This window comes from Salarias fasciatus, chromosome 13, assembly GCF_902148845.1.
Source record: "Salarias fasciatus chromosome 13, fSalaFa1.1, whole genome shotgun sequence".
Classification (NCBI taxonomy): Eukaryota; Metazoa; Chordata; class Actinopteri; order Blenniiformes; family Blenniidae; genus Salarias; species Salarias fasciatus.
This window is the reverse complement of record NC_043757.1, coordinates 26956802-26970932: the sequence shown is the minus strand read 5'-3', so window position 1 is coordinate 26970932 and position 14131 is coordinate 26956802. Positions and strand designations below refer to the sequence as shown.

General features: G+C 53.0%; 1 protein-coding gene across 2 annotated transcripts in view; it reads right to left on the bottom strand.

Annotated features, from left to right (window-relative positions):
• Positions 1 to 3974: 3974 nt before the first annotated feature.
• ltbp1 (latent transforming growth factor beta binding protein 1) overlaps positions 3975 to 14131 on the bottom strand; it is a 79718-nt gene continuing 69561 nt past the window's right edge. For both annotated transcript variants that reach the window (XM_030107077.1, XM_030107078.1), the window contains 13 exons: positions 10851 to 10973; positions 10642 to 10767; positions 10439 to 10567; positions 8912 to 9040; positions 7727 to 7864; positions 7451 to 7612; positions 7265 to 7354; positions 7038 to 7166; positions 6816 to 6956; positions 6567 to 6743; positions 5751 to 5918; positions 5395 to 5544; positions 3975 to 5302 (listed from right to left, as the gene is read on the bottom strand). In XM_030107077.1, the coding sequence (XP_029962937.1) occupies positions 5130 to 5302; positions 5395 to 5544; positions 5751 to 5918; positions 6567 to 6743; positions 6816 to 6956; positions 7038 to 7166; positions 7265 to 7354; positions 7451 to 7612; positions 7727 to 7864; positions 8912 to 9040; positions 10439 to 10567; positions 10642 to 10767; positions 10851 to 10973 (1835 nt within the window). In that variant the 3' untranslated portion in view covers positions 3975 to 5129. The remainder of the gene's footprint in view (positions 5303 to 5394; positions 5545 to 5750; positions 5919 to 6566; positions 6744 to 6815; positions 6957 to 7037; positions 7167 to 7264; positions 7355 to 7450; positions 7613 to 7726; positions 7865 to 8911; positions 9041 to 10438; positions 10568 to 10641; positions 10768 to 10850; positions 10974 to 14131) is intronic.

Sequence of the window (14131 nt, the reverse complement as noted above, 5' to 3'; positions counted from 1 at the left end):
GCTTTCACACATAAACAGGAGGAGAACATGAGGGTAAAGCATGTATTCATCTCTGTGGACATGAAAAGGGTTTGCTCAGGGAGAAAATGTAACGTGAGAGACGCTTTCATCACAAAGTCAGAGCTGTTTGAAAGAAGAAGATACTCAGACATTCAGAAAGGATGAGGAGGATCACAGCTGAGGAAAGTGCCTCTCGCCACAATAAAAGCCTCAATCAGAAGCAATGCAAAGTGATTCTGATGTTCTAAATCACTGAGCAGCTTTGTTTGTTCATCTCTTGACACTCCTCTTCCCAGAATTCTCCACATTCCTGAGTTAAAGTCACTGATTGTCAGTTTGTGCTTATCAACAGCTTGAGGTGAGATTCTGTGACCTGCCGGTATCGATCCTCTGTTTCAGCCTCAAAACACTGAATTCAGCAACAGCTTCACCTCCTGTCAGCCATGTTTGAAGCTGGATCAACATCCCGCTGTGAAGCGGCGCCGTTCCTACCTGATGATGGCCGCCAGGCGAAGCTGCTCCTGTACGGCGTGACGCAGCGCCATCAGAGCGACCAGCAACACTCCACTGTGGGCTCACTGCTGGAAGTCCTGTTAACTCCCCACAACCCCCCACAGCCCCCACAGCCCCCCCAACCCCACCGCCACACACACACCACCGCTACCGCTCTTCATACTCTCCCTCCTTCACACACCAACACACACACCCTCGGCCTAAAAATAGATGGTGAGTTTACAGGAAACAAGGGCCTGTGTGGAGCAGCTCGGGCCCCTCCATCACTGAGAGGCTGGAGGAGGATCTGCTGGAGGGGGATCTACTGGAGGAGGATCTACTGGAGGAGGATCTCCTGGTGGAGGTTCTGCTGGAGGAGGATCTACTGGAGGAGGATCTGCTGGAGGAGGATCTGCCGGAGGAGGATCTACTGGAGGAGGATCTGCTGGAGGAGGATCTGCTGGAGGAGGATCTACTGGAGGAGGATCTACTGGAGGAGGATCTGCTGGAGGGGGTTCTACTGGAGGAGGCTCTGCTCATCACTGGGTGGCTGAGGTTCGGCCTGCTCTGACGGGTTTTCCAGTCCTGCAGACCGTTGCTCTCTCCACAGCTCTGACTTTGAGTTACCCATTAAAAAAACGTCCTGTACTTTGTGCTGCGCATCACGTTAAAACACCTGGAGAATCCTCACATTTGAGATATGCTCAGTGCTCCAGGACCAGAGGGACTGAAGCAGCACCACAGCATGATGGTGCCTCCACCGTGCTCTAAAGGTGTGCCTTGAATTCCTCCTGGGGACAAATAAAGGGTTTTCAGCTGAATTAAACTGAATTAGTGATGAGAGCATCTCTCTCAGCTGCAGATGACACCAGAGCAGTTAGCATCAGTAATGTCAGTACCTGGAACCTTCCAGAATAAGGCTGATGATTCCATCGATGAGAGCTCCGGTGTCTTCCAACCAGCCAATCCAGCGGCGTCAGAGTCTTTTCATGTCAGGCGCCGCATGAGGCTCAATCTAACATCATGAGAATGGAGACCAATAAAATGACAGCAAAGTCATTGAACTCCATATATTTTCCCTGTGAAAATGTTGAAACAGCTTGAACAAGTTGTAGGAATTTTCATGGGCTTCTTGCTTCTCGGTGATAAACCCGTGATGAACCAGGTCCCGGTCCCTAACATGTACGATGTGAAGAGTACCGGTCCTAAGACAGAACCCTGTGGAACTCCACGTGTAACTTCAGTCTGAGCTGAAGAGTTGTTAACATGAACCAATGATGATCCAGAACTCTTCATTGCTGAACCAGACAAGTTGTTTTCGATGAAGACCTCATAGAACTCTGAAGCTGGAGACCTGGAAATCAGGTTCTGCTGACATTTCTGAAGATGTCGTTAATCGGTCTGTGACCGCTGTGGGGAGAACTGTGACATTAAAGAAGTGGAAGGATGATGATGGTGGACAGAGCTGTGACTTTTTGTCAGTTCAAGATGTGTAGATTAACAAAGTGTCTTTTCGGTCAGTACAGAGCTCTCGTAGCTGAGTTTGATTCCATTTCTTCTCCAGTTTTTGTGCCGAATTCTTTTAACATTCACATTTCACGCCGTGACTTCCGACAGAACAAATCTTTTCTCAGACCCGATGCCAGACTGGAATGTGAAAAACTGTATTTGTACTCGGCGTTTGTTGTCATCTTGGCTCCGTGCGTCTCTGTGTTTGTACTTTAACCCGACTAAAAGCCGCCCTCCATAATAACATCAACAGTGGCGACTGGCTGAAGGTTCCCAGGGATCAAGCCGAGCGCACGGAGCCCAGGCGGCCGGGGAAACAACACAGCTGCTATTGCGCGTGATAACAGGTGTGTTTTTCCTCTAAATGCTCGCAGACGCCACTGATAACGATTTCATTTTGATGACCGCTTCACCTCACTGCAAAACAGAAGGAAGCTTCTCCAGAGCCAAAGTACAGTTTATGTTTTCAGTGACATTTCAAGATGTCCGATACCTTCAGCAGCGACGTGTTCTGGATCATTCCACTTCTCTGAGTACGTAATGTTTGAGTCTGGCAGGGCCGCTGGCTGGCTCTCACAGCGTTGTTGTGGCGCCGCTGCCGTCTTGGTTTCGTGTTTTGGGTCGTTGAGTTTTCAGTTTTGAAACTCTGCAGTCGTGACTGCTCTGGAAGAGGTTATCCGCTGAACTCGCTCCAGCGTTTGCAGTGTCGATTCACGTCACACACTTCCTAAAACGGTTCAGATGTTGGGGAAGAACTTCCAGATCGGGCCAGGAGTTTCCAGCCAAAAACACAAGATAAAACAGGTGCAGGTTGATTAAACATCCCAGATCGCAACCTTTGAAGGAACTGAAGCTGAGATCGTAACGTTATCAGAAGAGCATGTCAAGAACAGCTGCAGAAAACTGCCCAACGGAAATCAGAGTGCCAATAGTTTCTCTCCAGAGGGCCCTCAGTCCAAAACAACACATACAACACGCTCATTTCAAGGCACACCGGCTGAAAAATACAGTTCCTCCAACTCTGACTCCAGCTTCTCTCACAGATGAAGGCGTCTCGTCCTCTCCAGGCAGCGAGGGAGCGCCCCCTACAGGTGGAGTGGAAGTGTAGTGCACGTTGTGTATTTACTGTATATTGAACAAGCTAAAACACAGCAGAAAAACTCACTTCAGGTAAAAAACAAAACAAAGACAAGCGGCTAACCTAAATATCACAATATCTGGTTTATTACCACAGAGGCTTCATGTACATTGTGATATGAAGTCATTAAAAAAAGCCACTTATTCATGTACAAATTACACTGACATCAGCTGTTTTCTCCACTCTTTCGATTAAATGTACACAAGGTTCTCCCGAGCCGTCGCTGTCCCATAGCAGCTTTGCAACCTGGCAAGACTTTGCAGTGAAACGCAGAAAAGAAAACGTAGAAAAACAGCGACCGCTTTCGGCCCCTCGGTCACGAAACGGAGGAACACGAGGCGACGCGGTCCTCAACACTCTGCCATCGGAGACAGGCGTCACGGCGAGCTTCACTCTCCGCTGGGCGGCTTCCTTCACACCGACGGGTCCGGGTCGTCGCTCTTCTCCTGGACGACTGGAGGGACGGAGGTGGAGGAAGCGAGGGAGCAGACAGCCGGCCTCTTCACACTCTTAAATATCCACAATCTGCTTGACTGGGTAAAAAAAAAAAAAAATGCACGAGAATCCCCCAGCACGAGTCCGTGGGGTTTGTCGATGTGTTACATGAGCAGAGCAGCCTCTTATTACACAAAAATACTCGATTTAAACATAAAATAAACAAAGCGACTTAGAAAAGCAACTGACCAAACATACATTTTATACAACTGCTGTTCTCCCCCCTCAAACAGAAGGCACCACAAGGTGAGTTAAGCTGAATCTTCATGTCAAGTAAGTTACTGTTGGTTTCATTGGATGTGTGTCTTATACAGTGCAGAATATATAGGTTTCCATTGGATATGTGTATGTGTGTGTGTGTGTGTGTGTGTGTGTGTGTGTGTGTGTGTGTGTGTGTGTGTGTGTGTGTGTGTGCGTGTGTGTGTGGTGTGTTACTGTCTTTGTGGGGCGCTAACAGTCCTGGTTTGAGGTGTGAGGCCTCTGCCGGGTGGAGAGACGGACTTCTGATGGTCACTGGAGCTAACGTGTGTGAGGTTAGTTCGAGGCGAGGCACTGAGGTCAGAGGTCAGAGGTCAGAGGTCAGAGGTCAGAGGCTGGCTGAGCTCCGGGGGACGCCAGGCGGCGCCACAGTGGTGATATTTGGACTATGCTGGGAAAGATCGCTAACTTCCTTCTAAGTGCTATGTGCTGAGTTGATCTTTGGTTAAGCCCCGTCCCCAAGTTCAAACGAACCGAAAGCATTGGTCTACCTACTTCCTGGAAATCGGACATTCTGAGCTTGAACCTCCAGAAAAGCTTTAGAGCTGCTTACTCTTCTGCTTACTGTTTCATTTGGGCCCATTTCCTCCATGTCTAGTGTAACTTCAGCAGTCTGGTCGTATATTAATCACACGATGCTAGCAGCGCCGGGCTTGTTAGCCGCCTAGCTTCCCTGGTTGAGGAGTCGCAGGCGTCACAGCTTGTCCGACAGGAACGCCTCCCTGTCCTCTCCTGTGGTTTAACCGGTCAGCGAGGAGGCGGGGCTTAGCTACAGCTCAGTCGCAGTGGGTGATTTCGAAGTTTGATGCTTTGAGACGACAGAGATCATGTTTGGCCCCACAAAGACAGATCTTCAAGTGTGTGTGTGTGTGTGTGTGTGTGCGTGTGTGTGTGATAATGCTGTATTTCTATACCTAATGACCAAATGTCCAAACTTGCAGCCAGACCGCTGTCTTCCAGCCCAGAGCTGAAGCGGAGGTGTTCTCTGACGTCCTGCTGCCGGCAGCTGATGGAAGCTGCTCAGTCCACCGAGCTGGAGCTCGCCAACGTTCCGTTCCTCAACCAGCTGAACTCAGTACTGAATCTATTGTTTATTTAGGCTTTAAGATGTGAAGGCAGACCTGCGGACGCCGCCAGCGCCGGCCGTTTGGGGTTTTACAGTCGCAGCTCTGGGCCGAGCGGGTGTGATCAGCGGACGTCCTCACAAGTATAGCAATACAAGCTTGTGCGTGCGGTCTCAGTGTGTGTGTGCGGACGTCTGGTCTGTCTGGGCCTCCACGCAGTAGTTGGGCTTGCTGGAGTGTGTGAAGCCCGGCAGACACACACACTGGTAGGAGCCCACGGTGTTGATGCACTTGGCGTTTTTGCACAGCGACATCCGGCTGTTCAGCTCCGAGCACTCGTTCACGTCTGCGGAGGTAAAGAAAAAAACAGAAACATGTGAGGAGGGGGTCGGCGGACGGAGCAATGGTGCGCCGCCGCCGCCGCCGCCGCCGCCGTACCGATGCAGGCCATGCGGGACAGGTCCAGGGTGTAGCCGTCGAAGCAGTCGCAGGTGTAGCCCTCCTGGACCCGGACACAGCGGCCGTTCTCACAGCCGTTCAGGATCCCACACTCCTCCGCCCGCAGGCCCTCGAAGGCCTTGTGTGAGTCTGCAACACACACACACACGCACACACACACACACACACACACACACACACACACACACACTAGTGTCAGGGTTGATTCGTCCTGTCTGGAGGGCAGCATCTCTCTGCTGACACCAGGTGGCAGCACAGAGCCGTGAGCACTCCAGACAGAGAGGTGTGTGTGTGTGTGTGTGTGTGTGTGTGTGTGTTGTGAAGGGAAGACTCACGCTCTTCAGGAAACGGGGGGAGGCGGCGCTGCTCGTGCGGCGGAGGGTCTGGAGTGAGGAAGACCGGACCGACTTCATACTCCTGGACCGGAGCTGCGACCAGAGCGTCGTGGCCGTACGGCCGGCGGCCGCCGCTCAGCGGGAGGTTACACATGGAGGCGTAGTCATCTGGGGGGGGGGAATGTCAGTATCTCATATAATACACAATGAATAGTCCTTGATATCAGCTGATCACCAACCGGAGACCTTCGCTCCACATCAGCAAAGTAAAAACATTCATTTCACTTTCATCAGTTTACCTTCCCTCCTAATATTTCTCCAGTTTTTCTCGTTACTTTTTCTACATTTTCTTTGTCATTGAACACTTGGCGACTATTTATATTCGTGTTTTTCTTCTTTCACACTGCTTTGTTTGTTCTTTCATCTTCATTCTTGTCTTGGACTGAATCATTTCTTGACGTAATTCTGCTCCTTGTTACCAACCTGTAAGCGGCGCTTCCTACGTACAGGATAAAGAAGGTTTGAATTTCATGCACTTGTGTATTTTAAGTTAAAAAGAAGAATCATTTCATGTGTTGAAAAAGATTTAAACATTGAACATGAACTCCAAGTTCATTTAAGACGCTGCAATGTGTGTGGACTGTGCTAGAGGGCGCACTTTGAACCCAGGAAGAAGAAACTTTGAGTGATCGGTCTCGGTTCTTTGTTCGTCATTCTCCGACGAGCTGGTCGATGAAAGTCAGGGCTCAAGTTTGTGTGTGTGTGTGTTTGTGTGTGTGTGTGTGTGTGTGTGTGTGTGTGTGTGTGTGTGTGTACCGGTGTTCCTGGGAGGACACAGGGCGCAGTCCATGCCCCAGGCCTCTCCGTACAGGCAGCAGCACTCGGTGTAGGTGGTCCTGCGGTCGGCCCCCAGCGGCCGGGTGCAGGTCAGGCTCTGCGTCACCGTCTGCCAGCAGATGCCCTGGTAGTCCACCTGCTCCGTCTCCCGTTGCCCTGGAAACACCGGCGTGCGCGTGAGGGCGGGTCGGGACACCCCGGTCCCCCCCCCCCGGGGCGGAGACGTACCGGCCGCCTCGGACACGAACACGCAGCGGCTGCTGTGGGGGTCCAGCACCATGGGGTGTGTGCAGAAGCACATGTAGGAGCCGTCCGTGTTCAGACACTCGCCGCCGACACACACCGAGTCGTCCAGACACTCGTCGATGTCTGCAGAGAGGAAGACCAGTCACGTGAAGCGGAGCGCGGCCGGCCCCCCTCCGGCCCCGCCGGGTCCCGGACCAGGCTCACCCCTGCACTCCAGCCGGGCCTGGTCGTAGTCCTGGCCCGTCTTGCAGTAGCACTCGTAGCTGCCCTCCGTGTCCAGACAGAAGCCGCCTTTACACACCTCCTGGCCGAACAGCGTGCACTCGTCTGCGTCTGCGAGCCACAAAAAAGATCGAGATCCGGGTCAGCGCTCACCCGGGACCGACTGGATCATCGTGTGGCGTTCAGGGACCGGCGGAGCGTCTCCTCACCCCTGTAGCTCTCCGAGGTCTGGACTCCGTACAGCAGGTCTGCGCTGGGAATGTAGCCTCTTCCCGACGGACACATCTGGTTGAACTGGTCTGAAAGAGCCGAGAAGAGAAGAGAAGATCACACACTTCTGCTGCAGGAGGACCAGACGGACCGGGACTCTTCCCCCCGCTGACCCCCCCGCTCACCGGTTCCGTTGACGGGGCAGGGGTGCACCTCGCAGTTGTCGCCCCAGCCGGCGCCCAGCGTGCAGCAGCACTCCTGCAGCGTGACGTGGCTGGTCAGCACGCTCTCGCACAGGTTCTCGTCGTTCAGGCGGTAGTAGCACTCCTTCCGCTCCACGGACGAGGCTGCAGGGAGGGACGAGGGGGGGGGGGCGTTCACCGTGTTCACTGGATTTCACACTGAAGCCGATCTGTGTGTGTGTGTGTGTGTGTGTGTGTGTGTGGCCGGACCCGGCTCACCTGTGGGGACCGGCTCGCACTTGGCGATCATGACGTTGTAGTCCTGCCCGCTGGGACACACACACAGGAAGGAGCCGTCCACGTTCACACACTGGGCCTCGCCGCACACGCTGCTCAGCAGCTCACACTCGTTCACGTCTGCCGGCGGGAAGCAGGAAGAGGCGGCGATTCACCGTCCAGACTGCACTTCACAGAACGCGGAGGACGGAGACGGAGAGCGCGGCCGGCGTTCTCCACGGCCGGCGGTTCACCGCCCGTGTTAGCTTTAAGGAACTGCGTCTGTGAGTGTGTGTGTGTGTCTAGTGTATACATATGTAAGTGTGTGAGTTGCTCCGAGCCGGCCGCAGCGCAGCGCCGGTTTGGCAGAAGACGGGAGGCATCTGGACCGGGGTGGGAACCGGCGGCGCTGCCAAGGGACAGATGGGAAGTGTGTTTAAGTGCCTATAAAGCACAGAGTCTATGCTGGGAGCTGCCGCACTGTGCTGTGTGTTTGTGTGTGTGTGTGTGTGTGTGTGTGTGTGTGTGTGTGTGAGTGTGTGTGTGTTTGGGGGCTGGGACGGGGGAAGTGGGTTCTACCAGTCCTTCCTGCAGGAGGAAATTAGACTAAGATGGGAGCTGCAGGGGCCCGGCCGGCCCGGAGAAACCACCAGAACCCTCCAGCTCCGGCGCATTCCTCGCCGAACGCGAGGCCGACCGCCCGACTGGATTTCTCATCGCTGCGTCCGCACCGCCTGGCAAGGCCGCTTTCAAACACTGCTGGAAATAAACAAGCGAGGCCAGAGGTAACGGGAGGGGAACCGGTGTCCCGCGGCGGGCCGGGGCTTTATTTACGTCGGCTAACGAGAAGCGCAGATCCCAGACCAGCGGTCACGGCGGGGCTCAGCGCCGCCGCAGTACGGAGGATGAACGGTTTTAAACTGCTGTTTTAAACTCCTGAAGAACACCTTCGACAAATAGGAGAAGCTCCTCACTGACTGGGATCAGATCTTCATCTCAGTCTCCAGACACGTCTGATCGGTCAGCTACCGCTGGTTTCACCGCTGAATCAACCAGCAGCTCCAGAACCCGGTCTTTAAACATCAGAAGACGGTGTGTTTACTTCTAGTTTTGACTTTCCTGACCTGGTCCTGCACAGAACTGTCACTGAAAGTGTTAAAGTGTGACCTGGAACGGCCCGTCACTCACCGACGCAGCCCTGCTGGTCCGGGGACTCCTGGTAGCCCTGGTCACACAGACACCTGAAGGAGCCCAGCCGGTTCTCACAGAAGCCGTGGGGGCCGCAGAGAGTCTCGTTCAGGCCACACTCGTCGATGTCTGAAAGACCAACGCAGCCGGGATTTTATCCTTTCACTCTGAACAAGCTTCTCTGCTGTCGTCAGTCGGCGTATCGACGCAGATGTGGCCAGAAAACATTTGAAAAGGTATAAAAACCCGCCAGACAATAATAACTCACACTTCTGCTTTTATTTCCTCCCGGCCAGATGAACGGACGAGACATGAAAGGTGAAGACTGAGCGGCGGGAGGAGAGAAGCCTTTGAGCGATCTGCCTGAATAAACGCCGAACGCAGACGCTTTCGCTTCAGCCTGAGCCCCCCGATGAATCACAGCAAACATCCCCCCAAGTCTAGACAGCCAGCTCAAAGGCTTCCATCTGCTTCTCGTCCGCTGGGCTTTCTCTGGGTTTTTTTTCTTCACCCCTCTATCTGTGAAAACAGCGCCGGCGGAGAGGCCCAGAGGAACCGAGAGCGGCGGCGAGGCTCTGAGGGGAAACGGGGGACGGAGACACGCTGACAGGCGAGCAGAGGCGCCTGACCGCACGGCTGTGTGCTTTTAATACTGAAGCAGCGCTGCTGGGATCTCCTGGTGTGATAAACAGTCATCTGAGGGTAATGACAGGGCCGAGGCGTCCCGATGTCAAGACGCCTCCCGGCCGGCGCCTTCAGCCCAGAAACCCTGCAGGAGACTCTCAGGAGCAAAAACCAGCTGCCTTCAATGAACAATCTCAACTACGGTCACGTCTGGACGTGGCTGAGGATTCACAAGAACACATTTATACTACGTCTTCAAAAAAACATTTAATTTACAAAGACCTGTTGAAGCTGCAGTGAGCAGCCAGGCCTACAGGGGGCAGTGTGGCAGGGAGCAGGAAGACAATCAGAATCACGTACAACTGTTACTGTGACACTAGCGCCGCTAAAGCAAGCGCTACCATGCTAATACTAACATGCTAGTGCCGTTAGCCATGCTGCTATGCTCATGCTATGTTTCCGTGTTTGGCTCATGACTCACTGCAGCCGACAGGAGTTATCGTGTTTAGCGGGCTGTTAGCTAGCTTCAGCGGCTAGCGGGACTTTCACATTGCTGATGATGCTTCTGTTGCATGCTGGGATGTTAATCTCTGTCTCCACACAGGCATGAAGACAGAGTTCTTCCAAATCCCCACTTTGTTCTCCTGGGAAACCCCCCGCCTTGGCATTTTTCTGAAGGCATACCGCCGATCTAAGAACTGGAGGAAGTGGCTCGGCCCTGAACGAGCGGGACGCCGTGAGGAAAGAAGGCTGTTTGTGCAGACTGAGTTCTCCTCCCACCTCGCGGAACAAAGCGCGGGGCTAAAGAGCTTCGGGAAAACAGGAGTTCGCACCGCCAGGACAAACGAGAAGCCACCCCACGGAGCGAGGCGAGGCCGAGGTCAGGCCGGGGCGGCGTCTCACCCTCGCAGGACGGAGCGTCCAGGCTGGCGGTGAACCCGCCGTCACACACACACAGGTAAGAGCCCTCCGAGTTGAGACACCTGCCGTGAGGGGAGCAGAGCTCTGCCTCCTCCAAACACTCGTCCACATCTGCAAGGAGAGAGAGAGGGACTCACTGAAGTGTGTGCGCGCGCGCGTGTGTGTGTGTGTGTGTGTGTGCTCACCTCTGCAGCTGGTGCCGTTGACCTGCCGGTAGCCTCTTGGACAGCTGCAGGTGTAGGAGCCCACGTTATTCACACACTGTCCCACGTCCTCACAGGGCCGGGCCTCCTCCACACACTCGTCCACGTCTGGAGAGACGGAACACAGCGTCAGCGGACACCAGCAGGCCACCGTCTGTTTTTTAAAAGCAGTTTGTGTCCACGGTTCCTACCGTCGCACTGGTCTCCGGCGGCGGACGCTCTGAAGCCCGGCCCGCAGAGGCAGAGGAAGGAGCCCTCGGTGTTCTGGCAGTGGCCTCTCACACACACCTGGTCGTCCTGGCACTCGTCCACGTCTGAAGGCAGACACACCATGAAAAGGGTCAGTCCTGGACTAATCCGTGATTCCTCACGCCCAGAGAGCCTGTCGGAGAGGAAGCTTTGAGCTCCTGTTATCAAGCTGTGTGGCTGCAGTGTTTATTCAACAGCTGTGAAACCAGATTAATAATCTGAGCGGCACACGATGTCGACAACAAATCGAAGCTGCTCGAGGGTCGGTCGACACGAGCAGGTAGCACGTAGTTTGGTATGATCGTGTTAAATACTTCATTCCAGACGGGTGAGCTGTCACTGATAAACAGTTTATTTGTTGGCTTAAAGCGACTGGAATGTCTTTACCTCATGTAAACTAACAGGAGAGGAACCTGCTACACATGAACTAATCGGTTCAACCCCGTCTGCTATCAGAGAAGTGTTCAGGTATCCCAGCTCTGCATCGACTGCACTGGTCTGGATGTGAGTCCTCTGCGATCGACTGGATGCCAGACCAGATGACCTCTGTCTACACACTTTCTGTGTTCAGCTCCAGAACCCGTCACCGTTAAGTTCAGGAAAAACGATCTAGGAGACAGACGGATCGAACTCAATTAAACCATGCGCTGGAGTTTGAGGACCGGCGACCGAGCTGAAAAGTGGACTCTGGACTCGGCTCTGTGAGCTTCAGACTGCGAAAATGAAAAAAAAACAGAAAACCCCACCCTGTCAGTCATTCACAAAGTGCCCAGGCCTAATGCGAGATTATGAGGTAACAAGTCCCTTTAATGGCTCTGGATGTCTGCAGTTATTATGAGCCTCATATTTATAGTTTGGGACCAAAAAGCTAAATCGCTGCGGTTCAGCAGGTCTGTCTGATGATTCCATTAAACCTCTGCAGTCAATTCCAGCCCAATCCCTGGGAAGACATTAGTGCTCAAAGGAAATCACCGCTTTATTACAACTTTTTCTTGCTCTGAAGGACATTATAGGCACCGAGTCAGAGGGTCAGAGCGGCGGGGCAGCTGCAGAGAAACTGCCTTTAGAGCCATCACTGCTTTCCGTCCCATCGCAAAGACGTCAGCTTGAGCAGGAAGAATAAGTAGAAAAATCCTGCCTAAATCTTCACTAATCAGCCAGAACATTATGACCACTGATCCAACAGAAACATTGGAATCTATTTATTTTCTATGCAGACGACGCACTAATCTATTATACTGAGCAGTTTGCCAATCAAGAAAATTGTCCTAAAGACAAAGTGGATGTAGTTTCCAGCTTCAGAGGCTCAGATCAAAGCAGGCGTCATTTTACTGGAGTACTGAAGAAAACTTCCAATACTGTTTCCTCTTCATTTGCTTAACTGTGAAATCTAGAACACACTGAAGATATGAAGAGTTCAACAATGAAGCGTCACTTCTTAAATCACAGCTGGCCTTTAAAGGTGCGAGCTGCTTGGAGAGAGATGGAGTCCATCACCTCAGGCTCTGCAAGTCAGCAGAGAGTAACTCATGAATGAACGACCATCAGGCGTCAACTTGGTCTTTGTTGCCGCGTTCTCTTCCTCCAATCCCTCTGGATCACAGAGCCTGAATTTAGCTCGGCTGAAACAGCAACAGGGAAGAGACTTGGACTTATTTATATGATGTGAGAGGAGAGGAATGCAGTTAATCTATATTTAATGGAGGGCGGAATTTATTTTAGAAAGAAATCAATCATCATCCGGTGAACACTGAGAAACAACAAGTCCATTCATGACATACATGGGCAGGATCTGGGCCTTCTTTAGATTACACACACACACATACACACATACACACACACACACGATTCCACAGCATTACTTAGTCTATTCCAGTAGACCCCCCCCCTTCAGACATACCAGCATTTCCAGGACACTTGCATAATAACATTTCATCTCACATTTTCAACCCAAACTGCCTCAACCTGCCTGGAAACTTCACCAGGAATGAATTTAGCCTAAAACACGAACAGCAGGCTCCAAGGTGGACCCGGCGCCACGTGTTGACCACACTGCCAGGCCCCCGTTTACACGACACGGCCCGTTTCAGAACAGCTCTGCGTTTACACGGCGACGGCAGAAACACTGGAAACGATGTAGTTCTCAAGCCTCGCCACAGGGCGGAGCTGCTGGCTCTGTTTGCAACACACACACACTGTAAAGACTCACAATGGAGAGTGTGTGTGGACAGATGATGACCTGGACGCTCTAGGCGGTGAATCTTCACTATAAAACTAAACATAGACTAAAACCAGGAGTCCTGACGCCCTGCAGGCCGCCATGCTGGTCACTCGTGCACGCTGTAGCGGTCGAGTTGAGACCGTCGCAGTGAAGTTCCACCTTGGGAGCCGGTCTGAAAAGAGACGTTTACAGTTTGACTGAGCGTCGCTGTCGTGTAAACACAACTCCACCAAAGTCCCCGTTTCACTGGTTTCTTTCAGTTTGAAAACCTACCTACCTACACACACACACACACACACACACACACACACACACACACACACACACACACACACACACAGACAGACAGACAGACAGACGGACATTGAGTTGAAGCAAGGCAGCGTTTCCCTGAGGTTGGCAGTGTCACGCTGACATCTGTGAGGTGGGTTATTAACTTTTATAAAGGACTCTGTTGTACGGCTTAATTATTTCCTCTGGCTGCCGCCGCCGCCGCCGCGCTCTGCGGTTTGGCGTGACGGCTGCCGTGTGAGGACGGTGAAAGCCTCGCAGTCAACCCACTGCTGGCCTGGACAGCTCTGCCGGAGCGGCGCGTCTGGACCCCGACAGGAGCTGGTGAACGGTGCAGGTGAGGGCATCTTCGCTTTAGAGCAGATATTTCTGCACAGCTGACGTGTTTCTGCTTGAAGCTGAGCGGCCGTCCCGCTGGGACGAGACCCCGGGGCCGGCCCAGAGCTCGGTGGAGACGTCAAGTCGGCCGTTCTGCCCGGAAGTGACACCAGATCCCCCGAGAATGCTGGGAAACGTCAGCGTCACAGAGGCCGCTGAGTTTTCCCACCCAGAGGACGGACGAGCACCGAACTGGCTTTCTGAAGCTTCATGCTCAAACACAGCATGTTTGTGTGTGTGTGTGTGTGTGTGTGTGTGTGTGTGTGTGTGTGTCAAAGTCATTTCAGCTCAGGAACAGCCCGATCTCCATGTAAAATAGGCCAAAATCACCTT